General features: G+C 38.9%; 1 protein-coding gene across 4 annotated transcripts in view; it reads left to right on the plus strand.

The window, feature by feature from the left end:
• Positions 1-3411: 3411 nt before the first annotated feature.
• Ice2 (interactor of little elongation complex ELL subunit 2) overlaps positions 3412-19092 on the plus strand; it is a 38108-nt gene continuing 22427 nt past the window's right edge. For 3 of the 4 annotated variants that reach the window (XM_021206577.2, XM_029543496.1, XM_029543495.1), the window contains exons 1-9: positions 3412-3527; positions 4385-4527; positions 5916-6020; positions 11496-11745; positions 13009-13128; positions 14912-15049; positions 15587-15703; positions 15925-16084; positions 16820-17001. In XM_021206577.2, the coding sequence (XP_021062236.1) occupies positions 4487-4527; positions 5916-6020; positions 11496-11745; positions 13009-13128; positions 14912-15049; positions 15587-15703; positions 15925-16084; positions 16820-17001 (1113 nt within the window). In that variant the 5' untranslated portion in view covers positions 3412-3527; positions 4385-4486. Of the gene's footprint in view, positions 3528-3615; positions 4528-5915; positions 6021-11495; positions 11746-13008; positions 13129-14911; positions 15050-15586; positions 15704-15924; positions 16085-16819; positions 17002-19092 lie in introns of those variants that run through there. The other variant, XM_029543494.1, reaches the window with a different exon arrangement.

Consider the following 19092-nt stretch of genomic DNA (forward strand, 5'->3'; position numbering starts at 1 on the left):
TCTCTTCCTGCAGTTGCTTCTAACTTATATAACCACGGGAGGGGGCGGGGCAGCATGAATCACTCCCTCCATACACACACACACACACCTGAGGATGTTTAACAGGTCCAATCTTGAGAGAGCTGTCTGTTAGTTATCACAGATGTTCTGCTTCAAGATGGTCATTATAGAGGAAACACCTGCTCTCCATAGGGCCACTGGCGCCTTTAGCTCCAAGACCAGCAGTGGAGCCCCTCCTGAGGTTTCATAGGAGTGTCAAGTCAGGCCTGATGTCACTTAGCTACACAGTTCCCTCCGCCCCTAGCTCCACCAACTTGTCACATAAAGAATAGGAGAAGAAGTCTGTGGTTCCAATGCCCAAAGGAGTGAGGTTAAGCAATCAGAGGCAACAGTGGGGCCTAGCTGTTAGAGGGCCTGCATACTCTGTCTGGGAAGAATCTCCCCATTTGTTCCTTGGAGGGCACTGCAACTGAAATCACTGAAGAGACTGTTTAGCATGTTGGAGCCTACCTGTAATCCCAACATTTAGGAGGCTGAGGCAGGAGGATTATAAGTCCTAGGCGATATAAACTGAGTATCAGGCTAGCCAAGGCTACAGACTGAGACCTTGTCTGAAAAAGAAAATAGCAAGGTAAGAAAAGTAAAGGAAGGAAGGAAAGAAGGAAGGGAGGGAGGAAGGAAGGCAGGCAGGCAATCAGTGAACTGAGGAGAGAAAAGTGTGCCCTGTGCCCATGATACACTGGTAGGAAGGATTTGACATCCTGCTCCTAGCCACACCCACAGTAGTTGCTGTCCCCACACTTTGACCATATGCTATTGAGAAAACTAGACATGAGCACAGCATGAATGGACCACCTGAAAAAGGATTCAAAAGTAGAATTTTGAAAAGCTCAAAGAAGCCCAAGAGAACACAACTGAACCAGTAACTGGAGCTAGGAAGATAGTGTGAGATTTGAAAGAGAAAATCAAGTGAAAACCAGTTCTGAACAGGAACCAAACAGCAATGCTTAAAATCAAGAACGAGTCTAGAAAAAAAAAAGTTCATTTGAGGATTAGAAAGATGGTTCAGTGGCTAAGAGCACTCACTGGTTGCTCCTGTAGAGGAGGACCTGAGTTCAGTTCTGAGCACTCACATGGTGGCTCACAATTGTCTGTAACTCCAGTTGCAGAGAATCCAACACCCTCTTCTGGCATGTGATACTACATATACATAGTACGCATACATACATACATACATACATAAAAAATGTGTGCAAATATACACATAAAATTAAATTAAATTAAAATAGATAATGGCTGAAGAGATGGCTCAGCAGCTAAGAGCATTTGTTCCAGCACCCACATGGTGATTCGGTCATCCATAGCTCCACTTTCAGGGATATAACGCCCTCTTCTGATGCCCTACAGGCACTGCACACACAGACATATGTGCAGGCAAAACATTTATGCACATAAAATAAGACACATAAACCTGAAATAATTTATTTTAAAAATAAATATCTTTTAGAAAATTCATGTGAAAGCCTCAACTACAGAGCACATCAAGCGGAAAAGAGAATGGGAGAACTTAAAGACATACCTTTCAAAATATAAAATTCAGACAAAAGAGGAAAAAAAAGGACATTCAAGATTTTGGGAGACAGCACTGAATGGGACAAACATTTCTATCACTGCCATACCCAAGTCAAGAGGATAAAGTTTAAATGTGTAGAACACTCATTAAATGAAATGCTAACAAAAAACTTCCTTAGCTTCAGAAAGGCATGGACACTCATATACCGGAGACTTCTGGATCCCCCCCAAAAGACATGAGCAGAAAGAACCGGCACCATTACATAACCACACTGTCAAAAGGCTAGGACAGCACTGGGTCTATAGCTCAGTGCCAATGCCTGGTTAGCATACAAAAAGCTCGGGGTTAAATCCCCAGGACAGCAGCAGGATAACAGCAATAAATCAACAAACAGCTAATTATGTGATAGAAAAGAGCTGTAAAATCTGCAAAGCACTAAATCACATTTACTAGAAGCCCTGTTAGAGTAAGAGGAAATTTCTCAGCAAAAGCCCTGCAGGCAAGGAAAGCACAGAGTGACATACTTCAAGTCATGAAAGAAAACAACTGCCAATCAGGATCACTATACTCAGCAGAGCTATCCTTCAGAAATGAGGGGGAAACAAAGATCTTCCAACATAAGCAAAAACTGAGGAAACTTGGGACTACCAACCCTACCTTACAATGGATACTTCACAGGGGACTCAGAAGCGAAAGAAAGATATCATCGTGACCGTGTGTTAAAACGGTAAGGTTACTAGAAGATACGCAAAAGAGATATAGAAGAGAATCAGATATTTCAAGCAAGTGGAAGAGGAAAAATTAAGATGAGTAAGCTTGAAAGGGGGATATTTATGGCCCTAGCCACAACACCTTGTCTTGAAAAAATTATCTTTATTTAAATGTCTCCATGTGTGTGTCACATGTGTTTGGGTACTCTCGGAGGGCAGTGGGTAGGTAATCCTCGGGAGCTGGATAACAAATGTTTGTGAGGCACCTCATGCGGGTGCTGAGAACTGAACTTGAGTCCTCTGGAAGAACAGCAGCAAACATTCTTAACTACCAGGCCTTTTCTCCAGCCCCAGTGACACTTTAAGAGGCTCCTCACTTTCTATTTGGATCCGTTTACTCACGATGACTTAAAGTCCCAAAGATCATAAGTTCTAGAAAAGCCAGTTTTAGTTTTGGTCCTTCATGCACTCAACACCAAACAGAAAATATATGTGCTTAATCCATCTCTTCTTAATGAATTGCTACAAGAATAGCGTGAGAGACTAGAAGGCCCCCCTAGCAGGCATTGGCATATCTCTAAAATGAAAAAAGAGAGCGGAGTGGAGAATTTGGGTGTAATGAGAGCCTTGTATATGTTGAGCAGTGCAGCTAAATATAGCTTCATTCTTTGTCTTACTTAGACCTTTCCAAAACCCTTATCTGTATGTAATAAAAAATGATGATAGGGGCTGAATATGTAACTTGGTCGAGTGCTTGCCTGGCACCCTGAAAGATTAGGTTCCCTTTCCAACACCGTATACATGGGGTGTGGTGGTGGTGCACGTCTGTAATCCCAACACTCGGGATGTGGGGGCAAAAGGCTGAGAAGTTCAAGGTTAGCCTTGGCTGGAGTACAGAGGATATTTAAAGTTAACCTGGCCTACTTGAGACACTAATTCTAAGACAGACAGACAATCAAAGCACACACGTAAGAACTACAGACGAGTCAGGATGAGAATGAGGGAAGCCTGAAGTCACCGCCCGGGTCTACCTGGTCTCTTAACACTGTGGCCCGACCTCCCTGTGCACTCGCGCGCAGGCCCGTCCCGCGGCGCTCGCGTGACGTCATCACGCGCAGCCGTGCGGGCGCCCTCGGGGCTTTTTAAATGAGGCCTTCCTAGGCGTGCGGCAGGGAGTTCAGCACAAAACGTGTGTGAAAACGACGACTTTTTCTTGGGGGACCAGAGCCGCTTGGGACCCTGAGGTGGGCGGAAAGGCGGCCGCGCGCGGACTCCGGCTCGTCGGGGACGCGAGGGGCGGGAGAGGGAACATGGCGACCCCGGTCTGAGGCAGCGCCTCACCGGACTTGGCGCGCAGGCCTCCCTCGGCGGCTTCCCTCACAGGCCCTAAGGCTTTCCTCACTCTTCCCCTCTCCTTCCCCGATACTCTGGTCTTCCTTTGCTTCCCTGCAGTTCCCTTCCCTTCCCCTCAGCCCCACACTCAGGGGAAAGGAGAGGTAGGTGGTAGGCGGAGAGGGACGCCCGTGAGACCCCACAGGGGACCCAGAGGCCAGTTCCTGCATTGGACAACTAAGTATCTCAAGGCCGCACGGGGTGACAGGGACAGACACCCGGCGTGAAGAAGTCAAGCTAGGGCTTTAATTCCGACGACACCTTTAAGGGTGCCTGCGAATTATTTTCTGGTGTCGCTCGCACCTGAGTCGCATACATGCAAAGTTCTCTTTGAAAAGGACACGGTCCTCGGGATCCAGAGAGCCTTTTCTGTGCGCATCGCATGTCATAGACCGCCCCATAGCTGTAGATAACTAGAGGAAACGAGATTAGTATGGGTGGTAAGGGAGCGAGGGAAAGGGAAGACAGCCCTGTAAACAGTGTGAGAACACACGACACCTTTCTGGTTTGGGGTCTTACTAACTCAGCTGTCGAGGATAACACTCCTTGCATAAGTTGAAGGGAACGGGCTCCAGTGTCATCTTTGCTCCGAAGAATCGTTCTGCCTGCCTGTGTGTTTTAGTCAGTTGAGGGTGGATGCTAATCAAGCAAAGGCTCTTTCTCACTTGAGGTAATATAGGTTTGATTTTGACCTTTTGTCTGTCTTCAGTTGACTGTAGACTCTAGGAAGGATCCGATCCTCACTCTCTGGGAGCCTTCACTGCCCAGGCTGAAATAATTGTGGGCTAGAGTGAAGGAGAATTCTAGGAAGATGAGCTCTAGCATAACCATGAGTGAACCAAGGCTGAACTGGTGAGTTGGTCCTCTTCCTGATACACTGTGGAGGAATGAGCTGGGGACGGTGGGTATCTTAGGAAGGGAGATTTCTGGCCTGGAGAGATTTTACAATCTTTAGCCCCCAGGGTCTCAGAAATTACCCTGTTCATATACCAAGTTTGTTGAGTTATAGCTGACCGATTTTTAAAGATTTTGTTATGTATATGAGTACACTATAGCTATCTGCAGACACACCAGAAAAGGGCATCAGATCCCATTACAGATGGTTGTGAGCCACCATGTGGTTACTGGGATTTGAACTCAGGACCTCTGCTGAGCCATCTCTCCAGCCCCCTAGCTGGAGAGATTTCAATTCCTAAAATGACAATCCAACACTCAAGTTCTTAGTTATAATTTCATATCATGATTATAGTTTTCTTGTGGAGGAGAGGTGCTGAAATTGTCAACATTTCAGTTTAATTCCTTCACTCAAGCAACATTGACCATAACATATCAGTCTCAATTATAATGGGATATTTTGGGGTAGGTTAGGGGCTGGGTCTCTCTGTGTAACCTTGGCTTACCTGGAGCTCACTATGAGATCAGTTTGGCCTTGAACTCAGAGAGATCTGACCTGCCTCATCATCCTGAGTGCTGGATTAAAGCTGTGTTCCACCATGCCCAGCCTGTACTGAATCATTTAAAATTCTTCCTAGTACTAGAACTAGGTATTCCCATGACATCTAGGTATTCCCTAGAAATTCCCGTGCTGTGCAGATGCTCCCACACACCTCTGGCACTGTGAAACCAAAGTGATTTTGAGGTGTTACAGCTTCCATTCCCACAGATTAATCCTTAAATTAATCTCAATATTTCAATTCTTTATTTCTTTCATTTAACCAATATTGGCTGTATTAGTCTCAAACTAATTTCGATATTATAGAATTCATCACTCTAGGGATGGGTTTAGGAAACACCTTTCATTTACCCCATTTAACAAGTCAACTCAAGTTAACAATAAACAGGAGGGCCAGTGTTTTCACTTGGCACAATAGTACACAAATCAAAAATAAGTTGTTACATTTTAACATTACCATTCATGGCCAGAGGTGAGCCTTGTCCCTGACAGACCCTTGATTATATGTCATTCTGTCCCACCTTTAATGTTCAAGCTTCTGAAGTTTATTTGTATACTACAGGAAAACAGACTTGGATCTTGAGAATTTCACACTGCCTCAAGCTTAAAGCTATCTAAGAAGTAAAACACATAAATACATAAGACCTGGTACATGAAATTAAACTGGCTAGGAGGTGATTGGGAAAAGCTGGGGTAGAGGTTATAAATTACAGCTCTAACGTTATGCTTCTTTGTCTAACATGAGATTTTGAATTGTCAAGTACAAGTAAATTACTTTATTTCACAGGGATGTTACACCCAAAAATGGCCTTAAAGCATTTTTCTCTCCAGAAAATTATAAAGATCATTCCATGGCTCCGAGTTTAAAAGAACTCTATATTTTGTCCAACAGGTAATGTTCATTTGGTTATTTATTTTTTGCATTTCATTGCTGTTTTTCTGATAACTGAAATTTTATGACTATCGTAGTAAACATTTAAATTATAAAAATGTGAAAAATAGAAGAAAGCTGCTGATAACACTTTGATATTTACCTTTCTCCATACACAGCTGTATACTTATATACACAGAATGAGATCATAGTTGTAATTACATCAGAACACCATAAAACATAATTTTATCATTAAAAATCAGTTATATTTTTTCATGTATACATACAATATTTTACCCTTAATCTTAATAATTGTTTATTCTTTATATATGTACTTTAAATTCCTGTAGCAAGTCCTGTATGGGAATTTTTAAAGAAATTCTGAAGTTATTTCTGTAAGGTAAAGTCATACAAATTTAGTCAGACTATGTGTATATTTTATATTTTAATAGATGGTACCAAGTCGTCACAAGGATTTTTTCTTTTCTTGTGTAAAAGTGACTACTCAGCATCTTCCTGCTCTCATACCTGTAGCATCTCCTTTTCCCTTTTTGATTGACTGTGTCTGTTCTGTTGTGGGTTACTCTGGAGACCAGGGATAGGGAGTTAGAGACCTCCTGCAAAGGAGCTTAGATCTTCTGTGATCCTGTGAGCTTTTACAGTGGAAGAACTCTTTCTCTCTCCACCTTTTCCATCTTCTCAGTGTTCTCTCAGTCTCTTATTCTACTTATACTTCTGTCTTCATTTTCTCTTGCTTTTGATTAACATTTAGATATACTTAAATTTCTGTTTTAAATAATCCCCTCCACATTCTTTTCTGTTATCTCTTCTTTCCTTTGAACTTATACTACTTCAGAGGTGTGTATGTGCTGACAAGAAGTGAGGAATGGTAAACATATGAAGTGTATAGCAAACATTTAACACTTTGATATTTAACACTGTGATATCTTGTGGTGGTCCTTCCACAGCAGTATAAGTTAAGTATAGGTAGGTAGGACTTATCAATTTAAGGCAAATCAGTAGATGATTAAAAACCACAGGAACACAGACCTCTGTTGTGCTGCACGTCCTCTTCTGGTATCCTGTTTTCTCATTCCACCCGTTGGAAGTTTCTTCCTTCAGGATTGACCTTGTGTATCTGCAAGGAGCACATGTGTCTTGTAATGAGAGAGGTTATTGAAAAGCTCTCCGATCGCCTTCTTTCCCAGTGCCTTCCCTACACTCTTTAGTCTGGATTTGGGGACATTTTTTTCTTTGTGTCTTTTGTTTGTTTATTTGAGGGTTGGTTTTTTTGTTTGTTTGTTTGTTTGATTTTGTTTTTTGGGGGGTTTTTGGTTTTTGTTTTCAAGGTTAGCATACAAAATAATAGGTTCCATCATGCCATCTTCATACATGCATTCAATTATACTGTGTTCCCATTCATTCCCTCTGTCCATGTTCTCTCTACCGCCCAAGCTGGTTCCCTTTCTTCCCCAGATAATAACTTGTTGCTATCTTACTACATGCTATCTACTACCCCCTTGATTTCCCACCTCTCTTAAAAAAAATCTTCCTCTCCACCAGTGATTCACTTCCTAATTTTATGATCTACAAATATACACATGCATATATAATATATAAGATGAACACAAATATAAAGTTTTAAATGTAAGTCCTTTGTCCCTTATTTCTTATTCTGGCTTATTTTGCTTAACAGAATAATTTCTAATTGCATCCATTTCCTTGTAGATAGTCTGATTTCATATTTTTTTACAGCTGCATAAAATTCCATTGTGTGTTTTCTAAAAAGTTCTTACAGTTGTTTCTGCCTTCATTGTTTCAGGTAAAAATGTCTGCATCTCCTTATGTGACTCTGGCTAGCCCAGAGCTCATCATTTAGATCCATCTGACCTCATAAAACTCTCCCTGCATCTGCTTCTTTTAGTGCTAGGACTGTGTGTGTGGCTGCTGTGGCTGACGTCAGTAGTAGTTTTTAAGGTTTTACCGCATGAGTTGTATAAAGGAAATGATATTTTGCTGGCAGTTAGGCAAAAAACAAAACAAAACAAACAAGCAACAACAAAAAAACCCTCCTAAAATCTTTTTCTTAGAGTAGGTTTTCCTTTCTTTAGATTTTTTTTTTTTTTATACAGCATGATTTATTAGTGTGATTTACAGTTTAAGAGGAAAGCACAAAGCATTGATTCATGTTTCTGGATTTTTTTGTTGTTGTTGTTGTTATAGGAACGGACTTTGGGGTTTAGTTATTTAGAACTTTCCTTGTTGGGAAAAAACATTCTTCATTATTTTCCATAATATAGTAATTGCTGTGTTCTCTAGCATGTTGGAAGAAAATATACCTTTAATTGTGCTGATTTCAAAACTGAAATCAGCCCTATCTCATCACCAAAAGGTGTTTACTCTTAATTTCAGAAGAAATATTCACTAGACTTGCTGCGCTTGCATGCGTGTTTATAGGATAAAAGGACCACCAGACTAGCATGGTAGTAGCAGTGTGAGTAAGGTAGAAAGTCAGTATGGCTTTTCTCCTGGGAAGATCAAGTTCATTACAGTATTTGAAAAGTTTGAAGAGTAAATGAGAAAAATAAAGAGCTGTTCATGGAGAAATAAGTATCTTCCTTTATCTAAAATTAAACATTCTGATTAGAGATCCTTATAATTGAGTTTTAAGCCAACAAGAGACTGAATAGTTTTGAATTTGATGAGGAGATATAGTTGCTGTTAATCTGATTAATATAAAAGAAAACTAAACTACAAGATTTAGATAGACTTTGAGATGGAGCCCAGAAATATCATTTCCAAATGTGGTTCTTAAAGAAACTGCCAAACTAGTCAACTTAAGAGTCTAGCAAACCGCTTGGAGCCCTCTTTTATTTCATAGCAACTTGAAGTAAAAAGGAAAATGGTAGTTGACAAAATGAAGAAGGAAACTTCAAACTCTCAGCTGAAATAAAATGCAGTGGTGTAATGTATGAGGGGAGTGCTATTGAGTACTTGTGGCTGCACCTGATGAAGATTTTGACAGCGCTGCACTTGAAAATGATCTTGATGTGCTGCCGTTTCATTCTCTGCTGTATGTAGCCAATTTAAACTGCTAGAGTGTCTTGACATTCCTACTCAGGCATATCTGAGTCAGCATCTCGTTGCTGCTGCAGCTTAATTAAATTTGCCAGTTTGTGCCAGGAGGACAGACATGTTCTCATATTTAGAGAGACAGCTGTGAAGCAGTATTGTTAAGAGTTGCGGACACAATACTGTTAGGTTTGAATAGCTCTCAAGACATATTCTAGTGAGAAATCAATTTGCTGTAATACATTTCTACCAAGATCAGCAGTTAATATTCATTTTGTTAACCTAAAATGAGCTTATTTTTATAGTTACTGGAGAAACTTTGGTAGCTAAGTATGTGTTTTCTTGTCTGTATTTCTAGAGTCAGCCTGAATGTCACAGTTTTAATTTCCAAAATTTTCTTCTCTTTAAGTAGTAGCTATTTGTTGAATTTTTCATTCATAGTGTATCTCTGAAGTGTTATAAAATGACTTCGCTTTATTTGGGGGAGGAAGGTTTTTACCCTCTTCTAAAGTGCTATTTTCAGACTTTGGAATTTATACTATATTTATTATACTATTATAAATTAATAGTTCCCAACATTATCGATAAGGCTCAAACCTTCTCAGTTTTTAACAACTACTTGTAAGAATTAATGTACTTTTTCCCAGCAGCCCATTTTTTTCCTAGCACATTGAAGTTATGTGCATGGGATAATGGGGCAGCCGATAATTTAGGATTCTGCCAGTGTGTGTTCCGAGAGTGAATGGTTCACAGCTGACTGCTATCCAACAGAACCCATGATACAGGAGTCTTGATGAGTGGTGGATGGGTGTGACAGTGCATGATCTCAAGTTTTCAATCTGAGACCTCAGGACAGAATAAAGAAAAAAAAGAAAAAAGAAAAAAGAAAAAAAAAAGAATTAATGTACATTTTTATTAGAAATTAAATTGATAGCTCATTAACACAAATATAACTTTCAAAAACAGCATGTTCTAAATATGTAATGTGAAATAAAAACAATACCTATGCTGCATTATATAATGTATAATGCATTTGTGCAGATATATTCCTGCAGCAGAAGATGGGATGATTTGCAGAGAATGTCCATTTACAGTATATGGCATGTGTATAACCTATAAGAGGATCCTGGATTCAATTCTCAGCACCAAACCCCATAGTGAACAGGACTGTATTTAAAAGAAGCAGAATGAAGCATACTAAGAAATAATCATAGGGGGAAAAATGTAGTGTCAGAGTAACAATTGTATAATTGTTTTTATGCAAGAGAAAAAAGACCTTTGTAAGTTAGTTTCCTTCTTTCACATAGGTGTAGTTTTCTTTCTTTCATTTGTCAAACCACCAACATCATGGTAATTGAAGATTGTACTGTAATCTACTTGTTAAAGCTCTTGGACATAGCATACACTAGCAATTATAGATAACAATGCATTTTAATGAATGAGTCAATAGACATTCTTCTTTTTCATTAGTTTCCTTTCCTCCATGAATTATTGTTTAATTTGGAGTCAAGTTAAAGAAGCAATGACAGTGGTAGAAATCAGAGTTGTAGAGACCAAGGACGTAGAGATTTTTGGTAGATTTCTACCCTTTTCCTCAAATTGTAGACTAAATAACTGAATAGGAAAGATAGACACTATTATGAAAAAGATAAACTGTAGTAATATGTCTTACTGTAAATAGGTGGTTTTACTTCTTGGGGTGTCATTTTACAGACAAGCCTACATCAGGCCCTCTTGGTGCTACTACTCATCACCTTCCTGTAGCATACCTCCTTACAGATTTGCCATGGTTTTTCTTTTGCATCCATAAAAAGCACAGAGACATTTCTGTGAATTTAGCCATATATGTGATAGATAGAGAGGATTGTTCAATCTTTCTAAAATCATTACTGCTTCCATAAAATGTGACAGAGTTACTAGAATTTTATTTTTTATGTCCTGAGGTAACCGATGGAAGCCAGAAAATTTAAGAATTTCAGAGAATTAATTAACTTCAAGTTTGTGACCCCATTTTATTCTGTTCTTAATGTTCTTTGTTCACCATACTAACTGGTACACTTTAGTGAAGAAAGTAAGCATTAAAAACTGAGTAGCACTGTAGTAAGTAAATGTTAGTATAATTCACAATATGATTTCTCCTTTTAATAAAAGGGGAAAGTTCCAAATAGAGTAGTTAGTTGAAGTGTGCCTCTCCCCTCTCTCAGGTGGCTGAAGGTAAACCTGCAGTGAGGTCTTTTTCATGTAGAATACTTAATCTACACTAAATGACTGAACATCAGAATGCAGGTGGCAGAGTTAGATAATAATCCAGAAGTTACTGTTAATCATGCCATATTATTCTCCCTTTTGATTGAGAACCATAAGTTCCATGATAGTAATCTTCATGTGAAAAGCACATATTTGTAAATTGTATTTTTTTTCCAGACGTATAGGAGAAAATTTGAGTGTCTCAGCAAGTTCTGTAGAAAATGAGCCTGCAGTTAGTTCAGCAACTCAAGCAAAGGAAAAAGTTGGGATGATTCTCCTTCCAAAACCAAGAGTTCCTTATCCTCGTTTCTCTCGGTTCTCACAGAGAGAGCAGAGAACTTACGTGGATTTGTTGGTTAAATATGCAAAGATCCCCTCAAATTCCAAGACTATTGGAACAAATACAAATGAATACCTGCAGTATCTGGTATGTATGTATTCTGTTCACCAGCTTTAGTAAAAATATCAAGAATTAAGAAATAACTACATTTCCTTTAATTTTCCTTGCCATTGTTAATGTATTATTTATTTCTCTTATTATTAGGTAGTCATATTTACAGAAATAGGAAAGTAAGGAATTTAATTACAGTGTTGGCACTTTAACCCTTCTGTTGATTTTATTGTGTGTAGTCCTGGCACCTGCTCTGCTGCATGGTGGCCTAGTTCTAGTTCATCTTACTTCCTAGCAAAAACACCTTTATAAGCTTGCTGGGACCATTCTGAGTAAATTGTGTCTTTATCTCTTATTATAGAAATGATACACTGCTGAGTATCTTTCTAACACAATCTTTGTTTATTCCTGTGATTTTTTTTAAAGATAGATTCTTTAAATAAAGTATTTTTAAAGTAAGAGTTTTAAGATCAAAGGCTGTACATGTTTTTAAAGCATTTAGGCTGTAGTTATGGATCAATAAATTATTCTTCAAAAGGTTTGAATTGTTTGTTCATACTGCAGACAAGAGGTTGTGCAGGCACTTTCACCAACACCAGATAATTGCTTCCTCTTTTTTGGCCTATGTTATATGAGGACATGGGTGATTTCTTGTTTTACCTAAATAAATACACTGAGTACTAATAAAAATCTCCATGTATCTATAAACCATTGTTTTCTATTTTTCTTACCATTTTGTTTTTAAAACAATGACTTACATATTTCAAGCTGTCTGCAGTCATTGGTACCAAGGTTGACTGAACAACCACTGTTGCACCTCCTCTGAAGTGCCGAGGTTGTAGAATGTGCCACCACACCCAGCAACAGGCACTTGCAGTTCTGTAACTTTCCTAACAGTTTGCTCTTTTTTTTTTTTTTTTTTTTAGATGTTTGTCTTTTTAAAAAGTAGAAATGAAATTTCCTATGCATATTCTGTAATTTTGGTCATTTATTTTTCTATTTCTAAAGGGTTTTTAATGGGTTCGTGTATGTGTGTTTGTGTGTGTGTGTGTGTGTGTATACATACAGCCTTGGGGTTGAACCCATGCCTCACATATGCTAAGTCCACAATCTAACAATAAATTATATCCTAGAATTTTTTAACAAGCTTATTATTATATAGTAATATTTCAATTATTTTCCTTTTGCTTTTCACTCTAGATTTTTTTATTTGATGCTTTGAAATTCAAAGTATTAGGGCAACTATTGATGAGTGATTACTTTTAGTGAAAGTTTAAATGTGTACTTTTTTTTTTAAAGGATATGAAAAAACATGTGAATGAAGAAGTTAATGAATTCCTAAAGTTTTTACAAAATTCTGCAAAGAAATGTGCACAGGATTATAATATACTCTCTGATGAGGCCCGTCTCTTCACGGAGGTAAAAAGATCATATTTCCATAAACTGTTGAGCAATCGGTGATAGCTGCATCTCTAAGTATGTGAGGACCCTGCAGCTCAGGGAACCATCTGCTTTAGCAATGTAGTTACAGAGAGGTACTAGTCAGTGTGTGAAGTAGAACTTCTGACAGCTCAGTGGAGTGTAAAGGTAGATAGGTTGCAGTTCATACCTGGGCTTGCTACTGAGCAAACGATTTATTTGGACAGAGCTGAGTGTCACAAGGCTTTAATGTGCTGCTCAAAATTATTCAGTTTAGAATTTAGGAATTTCTTGTTTCTGGAATTTTCCATCAGTCTTTCATTCTTTATTTGATAGCAGGCAACAGAAACAATGAAAGTGGAGCCATGTAAATGCTTCCTCTTGGAGCTAGCTGGCTTGCTTACTTTTTTTTTTTTTTTTGAGAAAGTGCTGAGATAAGTGAACACAGTTACAAGTATTAAACACAGTGGGGCATGTGTATCAGGAAAAGGAATGGGATATGGAACTGCAAGACTTGGCTCAGCCACTAAAGGCATATGTACCAAGCTTGTCTACCTGATTCCCATCCCAGGAACCCCCCACCGATCCACATGGTAGAAGGAGAGAGCTGACTCCTCCAAGTGTTTCCTGCCCCTTGCCTGCTTGCACCACCATCTCTGTCTCTGTCTTTCTCTCTCTGTCTCTGTGTGTGTGTCTTTCTCTCTGTCTCTTTCTCTCTCTCTCACACACACACACACACACACACCAATAAATAAATAATTAAAATGTACTAAGCTAATTATTGATTTGTAACTTGAAACATTTGTAACTATGTAGAAGGAGGAGGTATAGATGTAAGTTAGAGCTTCTGTGATCTAAAATACATCCTAGCTGGTTGTCATGGCACATGCCTTTAATCTTAGCACTTGGGAGGCAGAGACAGGCAGATCTTTGATCTCTGTGAGTTCCAGGCCAGCCTGGTCTATGCAGTGCATTCTAGTCCAGCTAGAACATTCCAGTCCAACCAGAACACTATCCAGTGAAAGCCTGACTAAAAAAATAAAAGTAAAATAGAATCCTCCCTAAAAGTTCTAGCTACCACCCACTGACAAAAGATGACAAGTTCCTTAGAAGACAGCACATGTGTGTGCTTTTAAAATGATCAAAACTTCCCTTAGTGATGCTCTGTTCCTCTGAGTTACTTTCATGTTATCATAGGTATATGCTTTTTGTGGGTAATGCTATGAATATTTCCTTCCCCAATTTCCTGGTTAGTCATTAATATTTTAGAAATTGGAGAAGACACTTAAGTACTTAGTCATTGCTTCTTTTCAAAGACAGGTTTTCATGTAGCCCAGGCTGACATCAAACTCCTGACCCTCCTTCCTCTACCTTCCAAGTACTGAGAGTTTAGGAATGTGCACATATGGTCAGGCCCAGCTTCATGTATTGCTCTACTGTAATACATTATGCAGAAAATTTCATGTGGCTTCATTTCTTTTGTCAGTTTCCTAAGAAGTATAAAAAAAATCTTGTCTTCTTTATATAATTTTAAACTTTAATAAGATCACTAATTTTAGTATTATTAAATATCACTATTTTAGGAAATTAGGTTAAAGTTTGTTATAAAAACAAAGATTAGGTCAAATAAGAAATAAACAGAATGTGTGGGTTATTGGAAGAAGATGGAATGAGTGAAAAGGATCTAACTTTGCAGTTAATGAATTTATAGTCATGTGTAACCAAAGAACATTTGTTAGGGAAGTATAATACTAATGAATAGTTTTTATTTTCTATTTCCCAGCAACTCCTAAGAGCTTGCATTGAACAAGTGAAAAAGTACCCAGAATTTTATACTCTTCATGAAGTTACCAGCCTAATGGGATTCTTCCCCTTCAAAACAGAGATGGGACTGAAGCTAGAAAAGACTCTTCTTGCTTTGGTAAGGGTTATTCTGTGAAGGTGAAGAGGGCAGCTGCAGACCTCAGCTAGAAACCTCATTTATGTCTCATGTGGACACTGTGTTTACACTTCCGAGACACACAAAGCAGGTGCAATACCTTACCTTTTTAAAATATAGCTACTAATTTTGTTTCTTGACTTTTTTCCCTCCCACTTTCGTTAATACTTTTCAAATAACGTAGGGAACCCCACTTAAAGAAGAAATTCACAAATGTTTGAAAAATAAGTCTATTGAAAGGGTATTTTAGTGCTTCCATTCTTCTGTATTGTGATTTATGCTTCATTTAAAAAAGTGAAACTTAAAGTGGCAGGAAGATTTCAAGAGACCTCCCCTAGACCTTTTTATATGCAATAACAATAACAAAACATTGCTTATGGTTGTCAGGCACAATTGTGAATGAATGTCTTAGCTCAAGGAGATTCTAAGATTGACATTTGAAATTTCAGTTAAGTTTCCTGTGTTGCAAGAAAAATACATGAAGGCTTTGATAGTAACATTCATTTTTCACTTATTTAGGGCAGTGCAAAGTTTGTAAAAACAGCATTTCCCTCGATGCCTGTGAAATTGCAGCTCTCAAAAGAGGATATGTCTTCCATTGAGACCCCACAGCAGAAAGCTGAAGCTATGCACTGTGTGAGTTTCATGTGGCTTTCCTAAATACTTAAAATAATTTTAATAATTGTACTACACAAAATGCATGAATCCTGGTTATTCTAACATTCTTTCCATAACATTCTCTCTCCTCCTCATTACTTTGTGGTGGAAATGTTGAGAGTGACCTAGATAATAAGGTGCACATGGTTCTGTTTATTTATGAAGCATAAATCACAATATAGAACCTAATTGTTTTTCAGGATATTAGTAAAGACCCGAACGCAGAGAAGCTTGTTTCAAGATACCATCCGCAGATAGCTCTGACTAGCCAAGCATTATTCACCTTGCTCAATAACCATGGACCAAGCTACAAGGAGCAGTGGGAAATTCCAGTGTGTGTTGAGATGATAGCTGTGGAAGGTTTGTGATTTGGTATGCCAGATAATGTACCCAAACGACTGGAACTCCCTCATTTCAGCTATGCAGATATAGATGGCTGTGTGCCACACACAGGTCTCCATCTTTGTTTAAGGAGAATGAGAATCTGACAGTTAAACTTTGTAGAGCTTATCCAGCTGTAAAGTTGCAATAAAACTGACTGCTGAAACCTATGGTACCTGCAGTCATATGTAGGAGTGAGACAAAGAGAAGGAATTATTACTAAGGCTAGCCAGAAATATGTGGAAGACGTTGGACTTCTTTTTTGTCATTGAGATGAAGGAATGCATTACATCAGACAGCTTGCAGTGGGCAAATTTCTAGGATTTCTTTGTAATTGGGAACCAGAATTAAAATGTATTGACAGAAGATAGCCTTTGTCACCAGTGTAAAAATATTTGCACATTAGTTCCCCTGTCGCTCTGGTTCATATTTGGTCATTTTATCTTCCAAACTACCTTCCAGTTTATCTTCCAGTTAGTTCTAAAGCCCAGAAACCTTTAAACATTGTTAGAACATATTTCCCCTTCTGGCTGGGTCCTCTTGTCCTTTAGTACTAAGGGGCTTAAAGACATGTAATCCAAAAGAGACAGATATGATGGGCATGACACCATTTTCCTATCCTGTCTCTGTTTAGTGATCCTTCTATCATGCATCCTTTTCCTCTTTTAAAACTACCAGATAGTAATCACCACTTGTTTCTGTTTCTATTTTAAGGTTCCAAACCAGTTAAAGTAATTTATATCAATTCTCCACTTCCCCGAAAACAAATGACAATGAGAGAAAGAAATCAAATCTTCCATGAAGTTCCATTAAAACATATAATATCAAAAAACACATCTGTTCCAGTCTCTGCTGTCTTTATGGACAAACCCGAAGAGTACACCTCTGAGGTGGACGTATGTAATTCTTTTTCTCCCCTGTTTAAGATATATTGTTTATCATTTCGAAGCATAAACTCATATTGCAAGTCTCTAAACTTTATAGTTAAAGTAGCCTTTAATATACATGTAATGAAACAGTACATGGCATGTGATTAATACTGCGGTTTTTGTGTATCACTTATGTTTTTAAAATATGTTTAGTTTTAGTTATATATAGGTGTGTGCCTGCATGTGAATATGTATATGTGAGAGTGTCTTCAGAGGCCAAAGGCCTCTAATTCCCTGGAGTTTCAGGCAGTCCTGAGCCCTGACGTGAGTGCTTAGAACTGAACCTGGGCCCTCTGGAAAGGCAGCAGTTGCTCTTAACCCCTGAGCCATCTCTCCAACCCCCATACGTAAAATAAATTTTAAAAACCAGCACAGCAATTTGAGTATACATTCTAAAACAAGATATATAAGTAGCTGACAAATATATGAAAGAATGTTCACCATCACCAGTTGTCATGGAAACGCAAGTGAAAACCATGCGGTGTTGGTATCGAGGAGAAGGCTCAGTCACTAGTGCTTGCTGCAGAAGCATGAGGGTCTGGGTTCTGATCCCTAGTACCCATGTACAAAGCAGGTGTTACTGAACATGCCTGTAGGCATAGCACTGGGTGGGTAAGGAGAGAACAGGGAGATCTCTGGAGTTTATTGGTCAGCCACCCTAGCTAAACTGAGAGCTCTAGGTTCCAAGAGAGTAGTCACCTCTCAGACAATAAGATGGAGAGTGACTGAGGAAGAAGACACATGGCCCCAGCCTTTGACCTCCACATCCCTCATCCACACAAACACTGCAGTGAGCTAACATCTTCTCAGAGTAAAGGTGGAAATAACAAAAGGGATAAGTGACTAGTGCTAGTTAGGCATGTGGCTCATATGGTAACCCCAGTGCTTGGGAAGCTGCAGCAGCAATTGTGTAACCTGTGTCAGAATTTACAAGTAACAAAAAGACACATACTAAGGAGGATATGAAGCACTTGTTCAGAATGCAGACTAGTTCAGCCACCTCAGAAAACAGGGAGGAAGTCCCTTAAAAATCAGACTGTCATATGTTCCAGCAACTGTCTAGTGAACAGATATTTCAAAGAAAACCGCAAACCAAAGAGCTTAGACCCTTGTGCCTAATGTTGATTGCAGCATTATGCATACTGGCCCAGATAACAGAGTCAGCTTCAGTGTCCAGGAGTAGGCAACTGGAACAAGAAAATGGAGTATATATATAAACTGGGATACTAGTAAACCTTTAAAGATAAGAAAAATCTGTCATTAGCAACAGTATGAATGTACCTGAAGATCAGAATGTTAAATACAATAAGCCAGTTACAGAAAAACCAATGCCATGTGATTTCCCTTTCTAATGTGACATCCAGAAGATAAGGCCATAGAAGTGGACAGCAGAGCAGTGGTCCCAGAAGCCAAGAAGGGCAGTTGGGAAGAAAGCTGGAGAGAGATTAGTTAACAGAGACAGAGACACTAAAACAGAGGTAAAGGTTAGTATGGTTCTGTAAGACAAGAAGATGACCATAGTTAACAGTATTTTGTAGTTCAGAGCTGAGCAGAGAATGAATGGTCTTATCAGAGGCCATCTGTAAGATGGCTGTCACATTACTTCTTAGCGATTTGAGTTCAAGCTACATGCAAACATTACGGTGACAGTTAGCATGATATAAACATTAGTTTTAATGATGTGTACATAAAGGTAATTTATTATGATTATTAAAGTGAAATATTTTGTTTATAGAAAATAATCCATTCTGCAAATATTCTCTGTGTAGATTCTGTTCCGTGTGTTAAGGATGGGTAAATAGGAATGCAGTCTGGTGTCTCTATGCTTACACCATTATAGACAACACATACTACATATGCAACAGCAGAAATAGCAGGTACTGATAAATATGGAGAAAAACAGGGTACATTAAGAAATGGGAAGATAGCCGGGCGTGGTGGTGCACGCCTTTAATCCCAGCACTCGTGAGGCAGAGGCAGGTGGATTTCTGAGTTCAAGGCCAGCCTGGTCTACAAAGTGAGTTCCAGGACAGCCAGGGCTATACAGAGAAAGAAACC

This window comes from Mus pahari, chromosome 10 (assembly GCF_900095145.1).
Source record: "Mus pahari chromosome 10, PAHARI_EIJ_v1.1, whole genome shotgun sequence".
Lineage (NCBI taxonomy): Eukaryota > Metazoa > Chordata > Mammalia > Rodentia > Muridae > Mus > Mus pahari.